This window comes from Vanessa atalanta, chromosome 6, assembly GCF_905147765.1.
Source record: "Vanessa atalanta chromosome 6, ilVanAtal1.2, whole genome shotgun sequence".
NCBI lineage: Eukaryota > Metazoa > Arthropoda > Insecta > Lepidoptera > Nymphalidae > Vanessa > Vanessa atalanta.
Window position 1 is genome coordinate 3,924,984 of NC_061876.1, and position 15,667 is coordinate 3,940,650.

Below are 15,667 nucleotides of genomic sequence, written 5' to 3' on the forward strand. Positions count from 1 at the left end.
CCAAGCCCCCCGGTGTTGCAGATGTCCATGGATGGTGGTAGCCACTTTCCATCAGGTGAGCCTCCTGATCGTTTGCCCCCTATAACATAAAAAAAAAATACTAGTGTTAGTAAAATAATAGTGCTCGAAGGCTCTTTTCAAACTGGTTGAGCCATCTCCATTCTTTGTCGTTTGCCACCTCTGACATAAAAAAAAATGCCTATCACCTAACGACCGACCCCTAAATCGCGAACGAAGCTGCAGGCGACAATAAGTTACATTGTATTTTTGTTACGTAAATCTAGGTAATTCTTATTCTTCGATATGTTACAGATTTATATTTTTAAGAGCATAAATCCTCCATCTTTAAAGGGCACGTGCACACTCACGGGGCGGAATCGATACTTTCCGCGTCTCGGCGTGATTCGATTTCCGCCTGCGGGATTGGCCTGACGACAAGGAAAATTAAAATCTTAAACGAATTACCCGAAGCCCTCGCCGCACTTCTTTCAGTTTTCTTTGTTTATAAAGAACGTATTTCATTGGTGGATTTAGAATTTATTTGTATTGTTAAACGTAATAAATTAAATGTCAATTTTATTATTAAAATATTGCTTAAGGCCGGAGTTTATTAGTACTTGATTGTGTTTTCGTTTATTTTCTCTTTTTACTTATGTTTTATCGCTGTCCATTAAATTTTCCACTGTTTGTCCACATTACAATTGGTGATTGTTCACCAATGTCCAAAGACATTTACACTGTATTAAATATTAACCATGCCTTACATTGCTGATTAAGATGTTATTTCCCTTGTGCCTGTAGTTACGTTGGCTCGGTGACCCTTCAAACTGGAACAGAACAATATTGATGTTTGGCGGTAGAATATTGTGTACGCACTTATGAACTTCCATATCTCTTGATCCGATAGCTAGTAACTAGTGTTAGGTATTAGCTAGTGCTCGAAATACGGTCAGATTCCCATTATTATTTGTCTCGATGAGCGCTATTTAGATTTTTTCCCAGGACCGCGATTTTCCATAAAATTGATCTCTTATTCTAGCTGGCCATGTAAGCTTCTTATTATTTGACAAATGTACGTTTGTTCAAGATGTTCTGCACATGAAATTCAGTGGTGATTGCCCGAGTTTGAACTCGGTATCATCGGTTGAGATTTATATATTTTAACCATGGGGCCATCACGGTTTAGTTGATCGGTTTTTAGGAAAGCAACAATATTTTAAATTGTGGCTGTACTTATTATTATATGACGTTGACCTTTGACCGATCTAATGTAACAAAATATGTGAGAAATTCTTCATGAAAATCCGCCAAGTGTCCACCAACCCGAATTGGGACAGAGAGCAGTAAGCTCAAAAGCTCTTCCTCAAAAAAGGGAGGAGGCCTTGGGCCAACAGTGGGATTAACCGGCCATTACTATTTACTATTAGAACGATTACGAAACACAATCTTGGAAACGTATATGACGACCACCGTGGTCGAGTAGTGTGTACACCGGTTTTCATGTCATGTCATCCGGGTACGCCATGTCGATGTAGAAAAATTTCATTAGTTTTCTACATTGTCTTGGGTCTGGGTGTTTGTGGTACCGTCGTTACTTCTGATTTCCATAACACAAGTGCTTTAGCTACTTACATTGGGATCAGAGTAATGTATGTGATGTTGTCCAATAAATTTATAAATTTATTATAATTTATAATTTATGTATATTCCAACATTTTTATCTTGTTTCAAAGTAAACAAGCGTTTTAATATTAGTAAAACAACAATATAATTAATATTTATTATATTATATATCCGAATTGATCAAAGATCTATCTTAAGATAAGGTATTCTTATATGTACATACATTCATAAAAATATGTAGGTATGTAGATATTTTAAGATCTGCCAACATCGTATTATACGATGGTAAGTCGTGTAAATAAAATGAGTGTTTGCGCTCCCTGTGGGACACACATCTCGTCCAACATTCTAGAACACATTTGCTCGTACATTGGGAATATTGAACCTAAAAAGCCATCACGGTACTTTCATTAATAAACAATGATTATTTAAAAATTAAAGAAAACCAATACATATATATAAGGTAAAATAAATTCAAGAGTCTCGTTAGCAAAACAAATATATTTTCATATTATTAAACAGCAACGAACTATATCGTAATCGCGTCACACACACAAGGGAGTAAAGAACGACGGCGGAGAGGGGCATGACTGCATAAGACAGCGTCATGCCGTTTGCTGATATGAGTTCGTCGTAACCCTACGCGACGATAGATGTTTGTCATAAAAATTTAATCGCATGTTTGCTTCTTACTGCCCTTTCATATTTTGGGATAACAATATCCTAGATAATAGAGGATCCCATGTAAAAACCTTAACCTTAAATTATGTTTCTAAATATATACCAATAGCTGCCGCTAAAATTTGGTCAATATATATATTAAAGCTAACAGTCGTTTGATCAAATATAATTTTCATCCTTACCGGATGAGTGAAGGTCGAACTTATATGGGATTTTAGACTAAATAGAAAAAATTAAATGAACAATCTTTGTAGATATATAAGTATTATATTATATTATAGACAAATATATTAATATTATTATCTGACAAGTACATATTATTTAAATTCTGTATGCAGTGGTTTGCTTAGTCAATAAAAAACTGTATTTTAAGATTCTCATACTTATATTTTGAGTTTTTTATTTAATATTATAGTGTCCAAAGAATAAGACGAAGTTTTTATATATTTTGATTTAAAACCTCTTTTGGTGTGGGCGAAAAACTTTTTACATCCGTCATTTAGATGAATGCGACTATTTTTTTAATCGAACATGATTCATCTTTACAAACATATTTCACGATTCTTATTCGTGTTGATAGTTTTCATTTCAAATAAATTTTAAAATGTTTAATGGTGACAGTAGCTGCCAAAGTGTTAAACGTAATGATGAATAAATCTTAAATTGTTTCTTAATTAAATTCTAAGGGCAAGTTCAGACTATAGACAATTGTATTATACTAAATTTTATATACCGAAAGAATACATCAATCGTTTGAAAATATTAAGTATTTTTTTCCTCTTATTTTTGTTCGTAAGTTCGTAAGTAACAAAGTAAAAGTTTAAGAAACGACGCCACTAGTTCAAATCTTTTTTTCGTGATAAGATCACACTAGAGCGAGCACTCGAGGTTTTAAAAGATTAAAGAATAGAAAAAAGATGGCGGCGTATACTTTGACAGTATCGAAATGGAAACACTCGCTTTCATCCAACTTGTCGATATTGATTTTGTCTGGCTTAAGCTTGTGTACTGAAATTAGTTTTTATTTATTACGATAGAAAATAATGACTGGCTGACTGTCAACGCACAGCTTAAATCGAATATATAGGGCATAGATATATCAATTCAAGAAGATACCGGTGCATGATCAATCTTCAATTGAAAGATCGCAAATCGACCGTTTAATGTGTCATTCTTTATGACGCCGACGAAATACAAGGTGATTTATCATTTTTTGAAATGAGACAAATGTGTCAATCTATGAACGCCCTTATATATTTATTTAAATGTTCGCTGGTGAAGCCGTTACAGGTACATATTCATTAGCGTATGACACGACTTTTGAGACGATTATCGTGTTGTAAGAATTTATTGTTATCTATCTCTTTTGCTCTATGTGTACGGTGAGTGTAAGCGGTGATTTGTGTGTGTGCGTGCGTTTGTGTGCGTTTATACGGAAGAAAGTAAAACAGTTTACGCAGTTATTTAAAAATGTATATCGATTTGTATCAAATGAAATTTATGTCATATATACGATATTAATGTATTAAGAACGCTTTACACTCAACATAAGTTTTCGAAAGTAACTCTGTCCCCACAAATCTACGTAGTGTTGAGATTTGTTGGTTACGTCTTGACAAGTAGATCAAGATGGTGTCCGACTGAAAGACTAAAGATATACTCATCTAGTCAACATAACTTTATCGTATTTGGATTTAGGACTCTTACCTTTGTTTTAATGAAAGACTATAATAAATAGTTAAAGGAAACTTATCTTTTCAATAACTGCATCTATATTATAACATTTGTTAATGTTCATGATTTATACATTAATATTTATCTGCAAAATATAAAATAATTTAGTTTATTAATAATAAACTAAATAATTTTTTACTCAAAGTCACATTTTTAATTCCCTGTATTATAATATAATTGAATTGAGTTCTGTCGCTAATTTTAGTGAAAATAAAATTAGTATTGTTTTTTCACCGCAATAGAAACGGGCAAACGTCTTCTATAGCTGTGCCAAATTTCAAATTGATATCAATATTACTTATTCAGATATTCGACCGTGACACAAGGACAGACAAACAGCTGAATGAACAGCGGAATCTTACTTCTGGTTTATTTTTATCTCATAGTACCGAACCTTAATAAACATAGGAAATTATTTATCGTACAATTTTTTTTTTGTTTTTTTCCTTAACAGACCAAAGGTGATCAAATATTTCTTAGAAAAGAAAATGTCATTTTAGTTTAGAGTTGATTTTAAACTACAACGTCGATTAACTCTCGTCAACAAGGGTAAAAAAACCTATTTATTAATTTATAATACTTTGGCTTAAAATAGGTAGTGAGGTGTTTATTATTGCTCACCTGATGGAGTGATCACCACCATAGTCAATGACACTGTATGAAAAAATAACCATCAACAATACTAGGCATTGCTGTTTGGTGGTAGAATGTGATGAGTGGTAACCTACTAAGTATGCTGACGGGCTTGCACTAAGCGATACCACCGATTGCGTACATAATTGACTTACATATTTAAAGTACTCATTTATTATAATACTGAAATTAATCTCATAAATTTCGAAAATTACATTATATAAACTCATATAGAAGAAAAAAAAGGTGTCATAATTTCATTGAATAAACCACCGAATTTCGACTACAGTACAATTTACTAGTAATATATAAATTTCATTCAAAGGATGTCTGTTTATAGTTATCAACTAATGTATTATAACAATGTAACGAATATAAACACAGGCAAACAGTAGTAATGATATATACACAGATAGATAGAGATCATTAGTTTAATTTCGGCCCTGTCATTAACATCACGGTGAAATTCCTGGCGTCTCATGCGATACTGCAGGGTGTACCAACTGTTTTAATTATATTTTAATTTTGCATATCATAATTACGCGATTAAAAGATGAAAGGAGATTTTTATAAAGTAAAAACGAGGGATAGATTGCTTCGCTCGCTTCGTAAGGGCTGTGGTACCGGTTATTAGTATGTCTCTACATTTCTAAGGGCCAGCGAGCTTGCTTATAAGATAAAAGCTTACGCTAGCTCATCAATAAACTTTGTTTATGTAGGTACGATAAGTTGTATTTTCATAGGTATACCTACGGAGGATTAATGTTTTAGAATATTTTACCTTGAAATGATTTTGCTATAAATAAAATGTAGGAGTATTTTTTTTTCAAGTTTATCTATTGGTATTTAATTTATGAAAGACACGAGTGTTATATACCTGGTTAAAACTTGTTTTTTATATACATGTACATATATATGTTGAAATTACTAGTAATATATTTAAAAAATAAATTATTACCATAGAGATAAAATGATTTGGATTTCCTATATTATAATATCTAAGTAGGCATTCCTACTTTATTTAAGCCTTGCTGCGCCGTGCGGTTTTACCGTCTTTGAGCGGTATTGCTTCTGCGGCGCTGTGTGAAGCGATAGCCCAATTCTCGAGGAAGGCTATTTAAACTTTTCTCAAGAATTGGACAGTCAATTAAAAAATATGTTTCCAAATACGAATGGTTATTCCAATAAAACAACAGTAATAAACAATAATTACAAAAGCAAACATTGATATGCTTTGTTTTTTACTTTTTAAATATATACCACTGGATAGATTTAAAATAAATTCGACGAAGTGAGTTTGTAAATGACTTGTCAAATAACTATATTATTCAACCGAACTCTACGAGAACAAATTTACATATTGTACGCGTATTTTTACCCAACTTCAAAAGAAGAAAATCGAAGTAAATATATTCGATTCGTAGGTTTTTAGTTGGTCTTATTTGGCGCCTGATCTTTAGTTCGTAGAATTTTGATCCTGATGCCTTTTAGCATAATGATATTTTTACCTTAAGGCGTTGGAATGGATTACAACAACAGTTTGTTGAAGCTTGATGTGTTAAACTTTGCCTACTCGAAATCGCACTGAGTAGCTAGCTAGTGTCTTTATAAATAAATTTGTTACTCGGTTCGAACTAAATATGAAGTTACAAAAAATTCTTAAATAAGTCAAATGTAATAAGCCTGTTGAGTAATATATTGTAAGCATTTTAACAAAAGATGATACGTCATAATTAAAAAAGAAAAAAAAAATATTAAAAACAGACGTCTAGTTTATCTCCCCTGAAGTATTCCACCAAGGCGTAATGCGTCAATCGAAATCATGATATATAAACTGCAGGAAACTAGATCAAGACAGTTTTTGACACATCTGCTTCTCAGTGCCTGTTTACGACTTATTAAGACCAGTGATATGGTGTGTAATTATAAGAGAATACGTATATTAAATTACAAGTGACAAATTAAATAACGTTAATGTTTATTTCATATGTAATTACGAATTATGTTTTTCTTATATGCTTTTCATTTGTTTATTTACAGGATGAACTCGACCAAAGTCAGATACAAAGTAAGTTATGTTTAATTTAATTTATTTACATTTTGAAAATGATACACATTGAAAATAATCTTCTAATAAAATATTGTCTATTAATTGATAACAAGAAAGTTCAAATGAAAGAACGCTTCGTTTTCAGTGATGGACATTCTTTGAATGTATTTTTATTTAAGCGTTGTGTACGTTTTCAATTACTTTCTCACCAGTGTGATCCAAGTAACTAAATATTTTCATAATGACAAAACTCAAAACTTTGGTTTAATTGCATTTAAGTAGGTACGTTTTCTAAGCATGTGATTTTGTAAATTTTGCATTAAAATCGTATTATTATCATATGACTGGAAGTAATTTTAAAATTATAGCTTAAAAGCTGTGCTATGATTTTAAAAGTGATAACCTAATAATTATTAATTTTAATTAATTACTCGTTGTGCTAGGTTATGGCTTCTTTGAATGTAGACCTGTTCGATGTCAAACACGACGTTCCTATTTGTAGTTTCATTAGAATTAATGACCAACGAAATACTCTTAATTGGATTGACACCGTGCCAGCAATTTCAATTACTAAACACAGCTGAATCACAGAAAACAAATCTGTTTTAAATTGTCAATTTTATTTAATAAAATAGTTAGCTATTTAATAATAATTGAATTCTGGCTAAATAATGTACAAATAAATAATGTATTTAATTATAATGAATTCTTTTTAAGGTTTTAAAAATTAAAGTTGGCTGAATGAGTTTAGCCATTTGCAAAGTTTGAATGGAATTAAAAAAACGTGTATTTTAGATTTTTTTTAATTTTTATTTTAATAATGTAGTAGGTACATATATCGTTTTAAAGATTTAGTATGATCTTGATCAATTGAGATTATGATTGGCAATTTTCAAGCTAAATTTTAATTAGGTTTGTCGCGTAATAGTTGCATGAATTTAGATATTCTGACGCTTATGAGAAATTTAAATAATAAAAATATTAGTATTAAATCTAACTAAGGAAAGTAAGGATAATTTCTACATTTTTTATTTAATTGATCGTAATTTTCAAACAAACAGTTGAAATATTTATATATATTTTGCGAGACAGAGATGTGTTTTTTCTAATGACGGAAAAATCTGTTATACAATGTGGTATATTCAAAATAATAGCAGATGTTGACTTAATAAACGATCTAGAGATACAAATGCAAGTATAACAAAATGTACTTGTACATAAATAAAAAATAAAAATAGCTACTGAGCACATAATGGCCGCGTGGAATGGTGGCAAGAATGCCAGCAGCATTTTACCGTTGAATCGTAAATCCGATCCACTGGAGGTAATATAAACAAGCCCTCTTGTCAAAAGGACTGGACATAAATTATAATTCCAAATATTAACAGAGACTCTGTTATTTTATCAATGAATATCATTTTTTCTTACAGTGCTGAGGAAGGCATTTGATACCTTCGACCAAGAAAAGAAAGGCGTTATCAGCACCGACATGATTGGTACAATTTTAGACATGCTGGGCCACGAATTGGACGATGATACTCTGACAGAAATTATTCAGGAATACGATGTAAACGGTAAATATATTATTATTATATCTTATTAAAGTGAATAGTGTAAAAAAAATCTTGTTACTTTTAATTAGTTATAGAAATTCACCGATAGATGGCATAGCGTGTTTACTCACGATACTACACTGTGTTTCTTCTAAACTCATATAGATGGCGTTGTATGAGTAGAAGCTTTTTATAGTTGTTTCAATAAGAGTAAAAGTTTATAAAACATCGTTTGATTTGCCTAACAATTTAGTAAAGTTTTTTAAAATAAAGGTAATTAAAATAAAAAAGTAAGTCCTCACCGTGACAATGTTTGCACATTGCCGTGACCAGGATTCGAACCTGGGTTACTACGGCCACAACGTAGGGTCCTAACCACTAGACGATCACGGCTATTGAGGCGCTGAGGAGATCGTTGAATTTTATCATCTATATCAAGAAATACGACTGATCGATGATTAATATTTAGTATGGACATAGATACTTGATATGTTATATATGTACATATAGTATGTATGAGTATGCAGAGTCGTCTACAATAAAGATATAACTATGTATTTATTATCATGTTTATTTACAAGAACAAAATGCAATCAATTATTTTTGCTTGATTTATAACTAAATAATACAAATATTATATAATTATATATACAAATTATTATGTATAAAATATATACTATTGTATATGTTACATCTTAGGTACTGGAGTTTTGGAATTCAAGGAATTTTGCTCATTAGCATCAAGATTCATGGTTGAGGAGTTAGATGCTGAAGCTATGTTGGCTGAACTCAGGGAGGCATTCCGGTTGTATGACAGAGAAGGTAACATTTTTTAATTTGGTTGAAGGGTGAGTGAGCTAGCTAACTACAGGCACATGGGACATAACATCTTAGTTCCCAAGGTTGGTGGCGCATTGGCGAAGTGAGGGATGGTTAATATTTCTAACAGGCCAATGTCTATTGCCGGTGGTGACCACTTAACATTAAATCAGTTGGCCCATTTGTCGGTCACATAAAAAAAAACGTTAAATTATAAAGACTCAACATTATTTAAAAAGATAAATGTTGTGGGACATTAAGTTGGAACTAAGTTGATTATTCTATATATTATTTATTAAATAAAATAGAATTAAATTAATCAATTTTAGAATAATAATTGTTTGATGAAAAAAAAAACCGTATGAATTAAAATAATACCAAAAAATAAAATTTTATAATATTATAGAAACCGTATAAATTAGAAAGAGACGGAAAGAAAGGAAAGAGAGGTAAAGATCGCCTAAAGGTGGCATGACGCTCTTTCCTTACGTGACTTCTGCCAGTTCACTCTACTGCGAGCCGCGTAAAAAAACTTTGTTCCAATAATATTTAATTATAATACTCCAGATTATTAATTAATGAAATACTTAAAACATATAACGTATTAAATCTTACAGGCAATGGCTACATCACAACAGAAGTATTAAAAGAAATATTCAAAGAATTGGACAATACATTATCAAATGAAGACTTGGAATCAATGATAACTGAAATTGACACGGACGGATCAGGCACAGTTGATTTCGATGGTAACATCAATTTTACATAACTATTATAAAACACATTTAAATTTAATTTTCTAAATTACGCACTTCTGAACAAAGTTCTTTTTCGACTTTTTATCGTACTTTCAAAATAGTCATGAAGTTCGTCACGATGTTTTTAGTTGTTACCGTTAAAATAAACGTTTTTAGTTCACTGGACTACTAGAGGTTAAACTTGCTGGACAAAAAAATGTATAAACGCTTACTCGCCAACAAACTAAATATAATAGAAGCAATTTGGCAAATGAGTTCGTTTTATACAAAATAATCTTCTTATGTGATACATATAATAACATACAAATACACCTGATGGTAGAACATATTATAAGAAGCATTCATTAAAATAATAATATATTTTAATGATATTAAATTTTGATCTACTTTTGGTGGTAGACTCTGTGCGAGCCCGTTTGGATAGGTACCACCCACTTATCAGATATTCAACCAAATTGCACTACTTAGGTATTCTTGTCTTTGAATGAGCCAGTTTAACTACTGGCACAAGGGACATAACATCATCTAACCCAACGTTGGAGGCGCATTAGTGTGAAGGAACTTTTGTTATTACTTATATTACAGCACCGATTTATATGGGCAGTGGTGACCACTTACCATCAGGTGACAAATTACATAAACAAAAAACTTATTTTGTTTTGTAAATAACTACTTAATATATATTTTTTTAATTTTCAGAATTCCTTGAAGTAATGACTGGTGAATAATTATCTTTAAAATCAAGCAATTTAAATAATGTTATGTTAATAAGACTTTTTAGTGTATATAAGCAAGCACACATAATTTTAAGATATTTTAGATTTAACATAAATTATTAAATTTTAAAGAATTCTTATTTATATAACATATATTTATATAAATGAATATAGTTTTATTGTATTGATGATATATCTGTATGTTAATAATAAAATGAAATAATATTATATTATATGCTGTAGTTTGAATTAAATTCAAATCAAAGTTTCATTCGGGTAACATATAACTGATTAAATATTACTAATATCTAAAAAACTTTAGAACTTCAATTTGGTATTTGTAAATTTCGATAAATAATTTACTGAAATTAGCATCAGCAAAATTGGATACAATTTATATATATAAAATGACTTTATGTGATTGGGTGTTTGAATGCGTCGATACGCATTTTAGTCGATACGTTTCATTGATAACGTTTACGATACGGATGGTTTTATTTAGGTATTAAAAGTATTGGCTATTCAATCAAATTATCTAATCTAATCCAAACAGCCACATGTTTGATAAAATTACATGCACAAAAACTATTCCAAATTTAAATAACTATAGTTCATTTAGTAAATAAAATATTCCAGTTGTACGAAGGACGATTCGTTATGTCCATGCTAATGGGAACTGCTGTGGGAAATAGTATCTAGTATGGAAAAAAGTCATTTAAAGAAAAAGTACTTTTGCGCCAGTCTTCTTTTCAATTTCAACGAAATTCTACCACATGTGTATTTCACCAACCCGCATTGGAGCAGCGTGGTGGAATATGCTCCAAACATTATTCTCAAAGGGAAAGAAGGCTTTTTTCTCAGCCCAGCAGTGGGAAATTTACAGGCTGCTAATGTAATGTAAATAATGTTGATAATATAACGTTGACTCTGGTCCTGTCTCACGTGGTATCTAAAACACTTTGGTATAATTTTGTTTATGCTTTAAGTTTGATGCCTTATAAGGTTTGAGGTTTGACGTCTTGGCCTTCTACCACGGGATACATTTTCTTTACAATACATATTGCTTTAGAAATATCAGAAGCGTTAATCTCGAAATTAGTTCCAATATACTTTGTTTGTATTCTAGCTAATATCTTTAATTGATTATTAACGCAAATTAATTGCTTGACACTTTTCTAATTTGCAGCAGCCCTGCAAATCAAAAAAGTGGCAAATTTCTTTGTATTAAATTGCGAAAGAAATTAACGTAGCGTAACCTAATGGAGAGAGTGCGAAAATTTCTGGAGCAAATTGAACCTGGGAATTCCCCGAATATAAATCATGCTTTTTTCGCATTTGACAGAAGTCTTTACTCTACGTTTACGTCGTATCGGAGTATAAATATTGTTTTGATACCAATGTATCGACGATAAAAATGATAAAAATATCGGTATCATATGTTTGAATGTTAAACATCAAAAATAACGACAAGAAACGATTTTTTACAGGAAATACCGTTGGCATTGAAAGATTTATATATTAAATGGTTTGATCATTTACGATTCCAATTCCAAATTCTATTATTGAAATATATCTTGGCGCAAGGGGGCTTATCGAATTTGATGGTTACAAGTCGTAAATCGTATAATTGATAGCACTATGCGTAATGAGACTCAGGCGTAATCGTTAAAATGGTAGCTGGTTTGTTCGATTTTGAATCGAATGGTTGGTTTATTTGGGTACTGGTCGATGCATCGATGACGTCATTTTGTAACTTTAATTAGTGTAATTGTTAAATGTTATTCGTTGATTCACACCAATGGTAATTAATTCCTATAAATTCTACACAATAGTTGTTTTTGGCTGTCGCCCCAAATAAATGTGAAGATACACTGTTTATTTTGTTTCTCGTAGCAAAGTGGACTAGTAAATGTCACTACCGTCCATAGACGTTGACGCAGTAAGAAATATTAACCACCTTTAAATTGACAATGCTCCACCAAACTTGGAAACTAAAATGTTATGTCTCTTAGTTGAGTGAGACGTACCCAGGTGGACTTGCACAAATTCTACCACCGAGTTGATTACCACCAAGCGGTTGATTCAAATAGAATTAGGTTTATGATTAAAATGCCTTTTACGAGTGCTTTCGAAACGTCATAATATAAATTATTTTATCATTTCGACGAAAATCTTGCAGAGAATCAGATGAATATGAATTTTACCGAGAAGTATCCCTTTGTACCTGGCGCGGTTTTAATGAATTTGTATATATAGCATGTTTTTAATGCATAAACAGACTGCGTTAAAGTTAAACAAAATCCTGTATTTAAATTATATATTATATTATTTAATAATATTTCGAATTTAAATATGTTACGTTGGTATGGTCACGTAAAACACTTTGACTACTTGGGTAATGCTGTAGCCAATATAAACATCATCAGGTCTAAATCCAGAGGGAAACCAAAGACGAGATGGTCATGAAACATCTTACTTCCTGCAATGTCTCCGAAAAGTTCACCTCCGATAAAGCGAAGTGAAGGATATAAATCAGAAAGGCAGACCCCACCATCAGAAGGGAAAAATAAATACCATGGAGAGTGAGGGAAATATTTCAAATATTATTCCAATGTAACCTATATGATTAACACGGATTTTTTTTTATAAGTTTTATTAAAAAAAAACAGTGCTAAGATTGAATTAACCTTACATTATGCAATATTAAATTATAAAAAGTGTTTTAACTTGTTGTTATATACATATGTTTTGCTTAAAATAACGATGATATTGCAATGACTTAAATATTAAGTATATAGTAAGGTTATTACTCAATGCATCACTTAAATATTATGCATTTTTTTTTAAGTTAAATGTTTATTTTAAGACTTTAATATTGTGACTCTTAATAAATTATTTCATAAAAAATGCATATAGTCCGATAATAATGATGATGTCGGCTTGACAGATTTTACAGCGGCCAATCTCAAGGGAGACCAGCCAACTACGCAGGACATATAGAGGACAACTGTGTGCGTAAATACATTGGCCCTCTCTATTCCGTCCCGTCCATAATCCGACAAATCTAACCCGATAGGATCAACGGCTCTATTGTGATTTCAACGTCACGGCAGTGTACACTCTTCCAAACTCGGGATTATTACTGCGAATTTTAGGACAAAAATTCCAATATTTTATGATCGTTCTGACTTGAACCCAAAACCTCATAATCTGTGTATATCTAGCCAATAGACTTATCAGGCAGTCAATATCATAAAGCAAATGCAATCGATGAAGTAAAATAAACAAATAAAGAAGTTTATCATTCGAGATCCTCATTGAAAACAGCTTGCCCATCAGTTCCACCAGCTACAAACACTTGAACACCACTTAAAGTGTCTATTTGCACTGCACTGTGACATTTTCTACCTAGAGGAACAACAGTATCCTTCATTGAGTCATCGCCTTTAGGTACTAATTTAGTCCATGTATTTGTTTCAAGATCATACATAGGAATATCCATCAATTCAAAGGCTAATTCTCCTGTGCCTCCTCCAATAATGTACAATTTGTTTCCTACCCTAACTACTTCATGTCGATACCTTCCCAAAGGTTCACCTTCTTCTCCCGTACCAATGAACACTGGCTCCCAAATCATTGTTCGAAGATCTAACCTATAAATATCACAGTTCGGATCAAACAACATTCGAGATCCTGAATAACCTGTGGTATTTATATCAATCTATGGATTAGTGAAAAATGTATTTTTTAAAGTCAGCGAAGTTATTAGTAACTACCTATTTAAATATGTGTTATAAAGATAATCATGAACATGCTTCCAGTTCAAATATCAGAGCCATTAGTATTATTAGTATTAGAAGTGGTTGACTTGGTGCTAGGGTTGTGTGCCAGGTCGCCTAGGATCCACCCACTCATCAGACATTCTACTGCCAAAGAGCATACTTAGTATTCTTGTGTTCCGGGTTGAAGAGTGAGTCAGCCAGTGTATGTTAATATATATGGAGAATAAATTCGCAAGGTACCTTTGGCTAAAATACTCTTTATTTGGTAATAGGGTAGAACGGTTGATTATTAGGTAACGAGTGAACTTATAAATCAGTAATGGGGACAATGAATAGACAAATGGAAAAGAATCAAAAATATCTAAGGTAATTTGGTAAGTTGTCACTTATCGATAATAAAATAAATTAGGTATTGGATTAAGAGAATGGGACCACAGTTAACTCAGGGTTCTCCTTAGTAAATCGGTTATAAAATGAATTGTTGGACTTAAGTAACGGAACCCACGTGTTTAAGCTAAATGATTATAATATATGAATCGTTAATACAGTCCATTGGTATAGGTATTAAGGTAAGATAACCATAACCATTTGTTTCTGAGTTTCTTTCGCCGGTTCTTCTCAGGTCCGAGGTATTTCAATGCTCGGTAGCGAGGCGTGCTGGTCAGAAATGCGCTCCTTCTGCGAAAACGTTATGTCGCAGAAGGAGGCAGCGGAACGGGAGTGGGAGGTGGACGCTGCTGCAGACCCGATCCGCCGAAGAAGACCGGGGAGGAGGAAACAACGCTACGCGCACCTTCTCCCCCCGCCTCAATAGGCGCCACAGGAGCTAGGAGGGTTCTCAGTACCCCGGGAATCCCCCCTAGGAATTGGAGGCCCGCATAGGTGGGCCGACCGTCAGGGCGTCACGGTAGTATGCGAAAGCGATCCCGTGGCGCCTACCGATGAGACGGAGAGGGTACCGCTGGTTTTTTAGTGGGTATTCCGGTGTGCCGCTAACATCTTGGGCACCGGCGAGTCCCACATACAGATACAGCGTAACGCGTTTTTCCAGCGAATAAAAAAAAAAAAAAAAGAGAACGAGGTATTAATTTCCGAACCGGTGGTAAATTTTTGACTGCCAATAAGCAAGCGTAAAACTTCTATATTGAATAAAGATTTTTGACTTTGACTTTTATTAAATGTATGTTTCAGGGATTTTTTATTTGTCAATTTGTTAGTAAAGTAAATTCTTCATCATCAACTTAATGTACTAGGACCATAGCTATTCAAAGAGCCGAGATGGCCAAGTTGTTACAACTCGTGCATCTTAACCGATGAT

General features: G+C 32.4%; 2 protein-coding genes and 1 non-coding gene across 3 annotated transcripts; 1 reads left to right on the plus strand and 2 right to left on the minus strand.

Moving 5' to 3' along the window:
* The first annotated feature begins 6,503 nt into the window (after window positions 1-6,503).
* LOC125064484 (troponin C, isoallergen Bla g 6.0101-like) lies at window positions 6,504-10,700 on the plus strand. The gene is made up of 6 exons (XM_047671552.1): window positions 6,504-6,586; window positions 6,712-6,739; window positions 8,152-8,295; window positions 8,974-9,096; window positions 9,711-9,842; window positions 10,551-10,700. Exons 1-6 carry the CDS (start codon window positions 6,584-6,586, stop codon window positions 10,577-10,579), a joined length of 459 nt encoding a protein of 152 aa, XP_047527508.1. The 5' UTR covers window positions 6,504-6,583; the 3' UTR covers window positions 10,580-10,700.
* On the minus strand, window positions 8,596-8,667 carry Trnah-gug. Its single transcript has one exon. It is a non-coding gene; the product is annotated as a tRNA-His (tRNA).
* A 3,168-nt stretch (window positions 10,701-13,868) lies between the features above and the next one.
* On the minus strand, window positions 13,869-14,204 carry LOC125064667 (kelch domain-containing protein 10-like). The gene has a single exon (XM_047671826.1). It carries the CDS (start codon window positions 14,202-14,204, stop codon window positions 13,869-13,871), a length of 336 nt encoding a protein of 111 aa, XP_047527782.1.
* Between the last annotated feature and the right edge of the window lie 1,463 nt (window positions 14,205-15,667).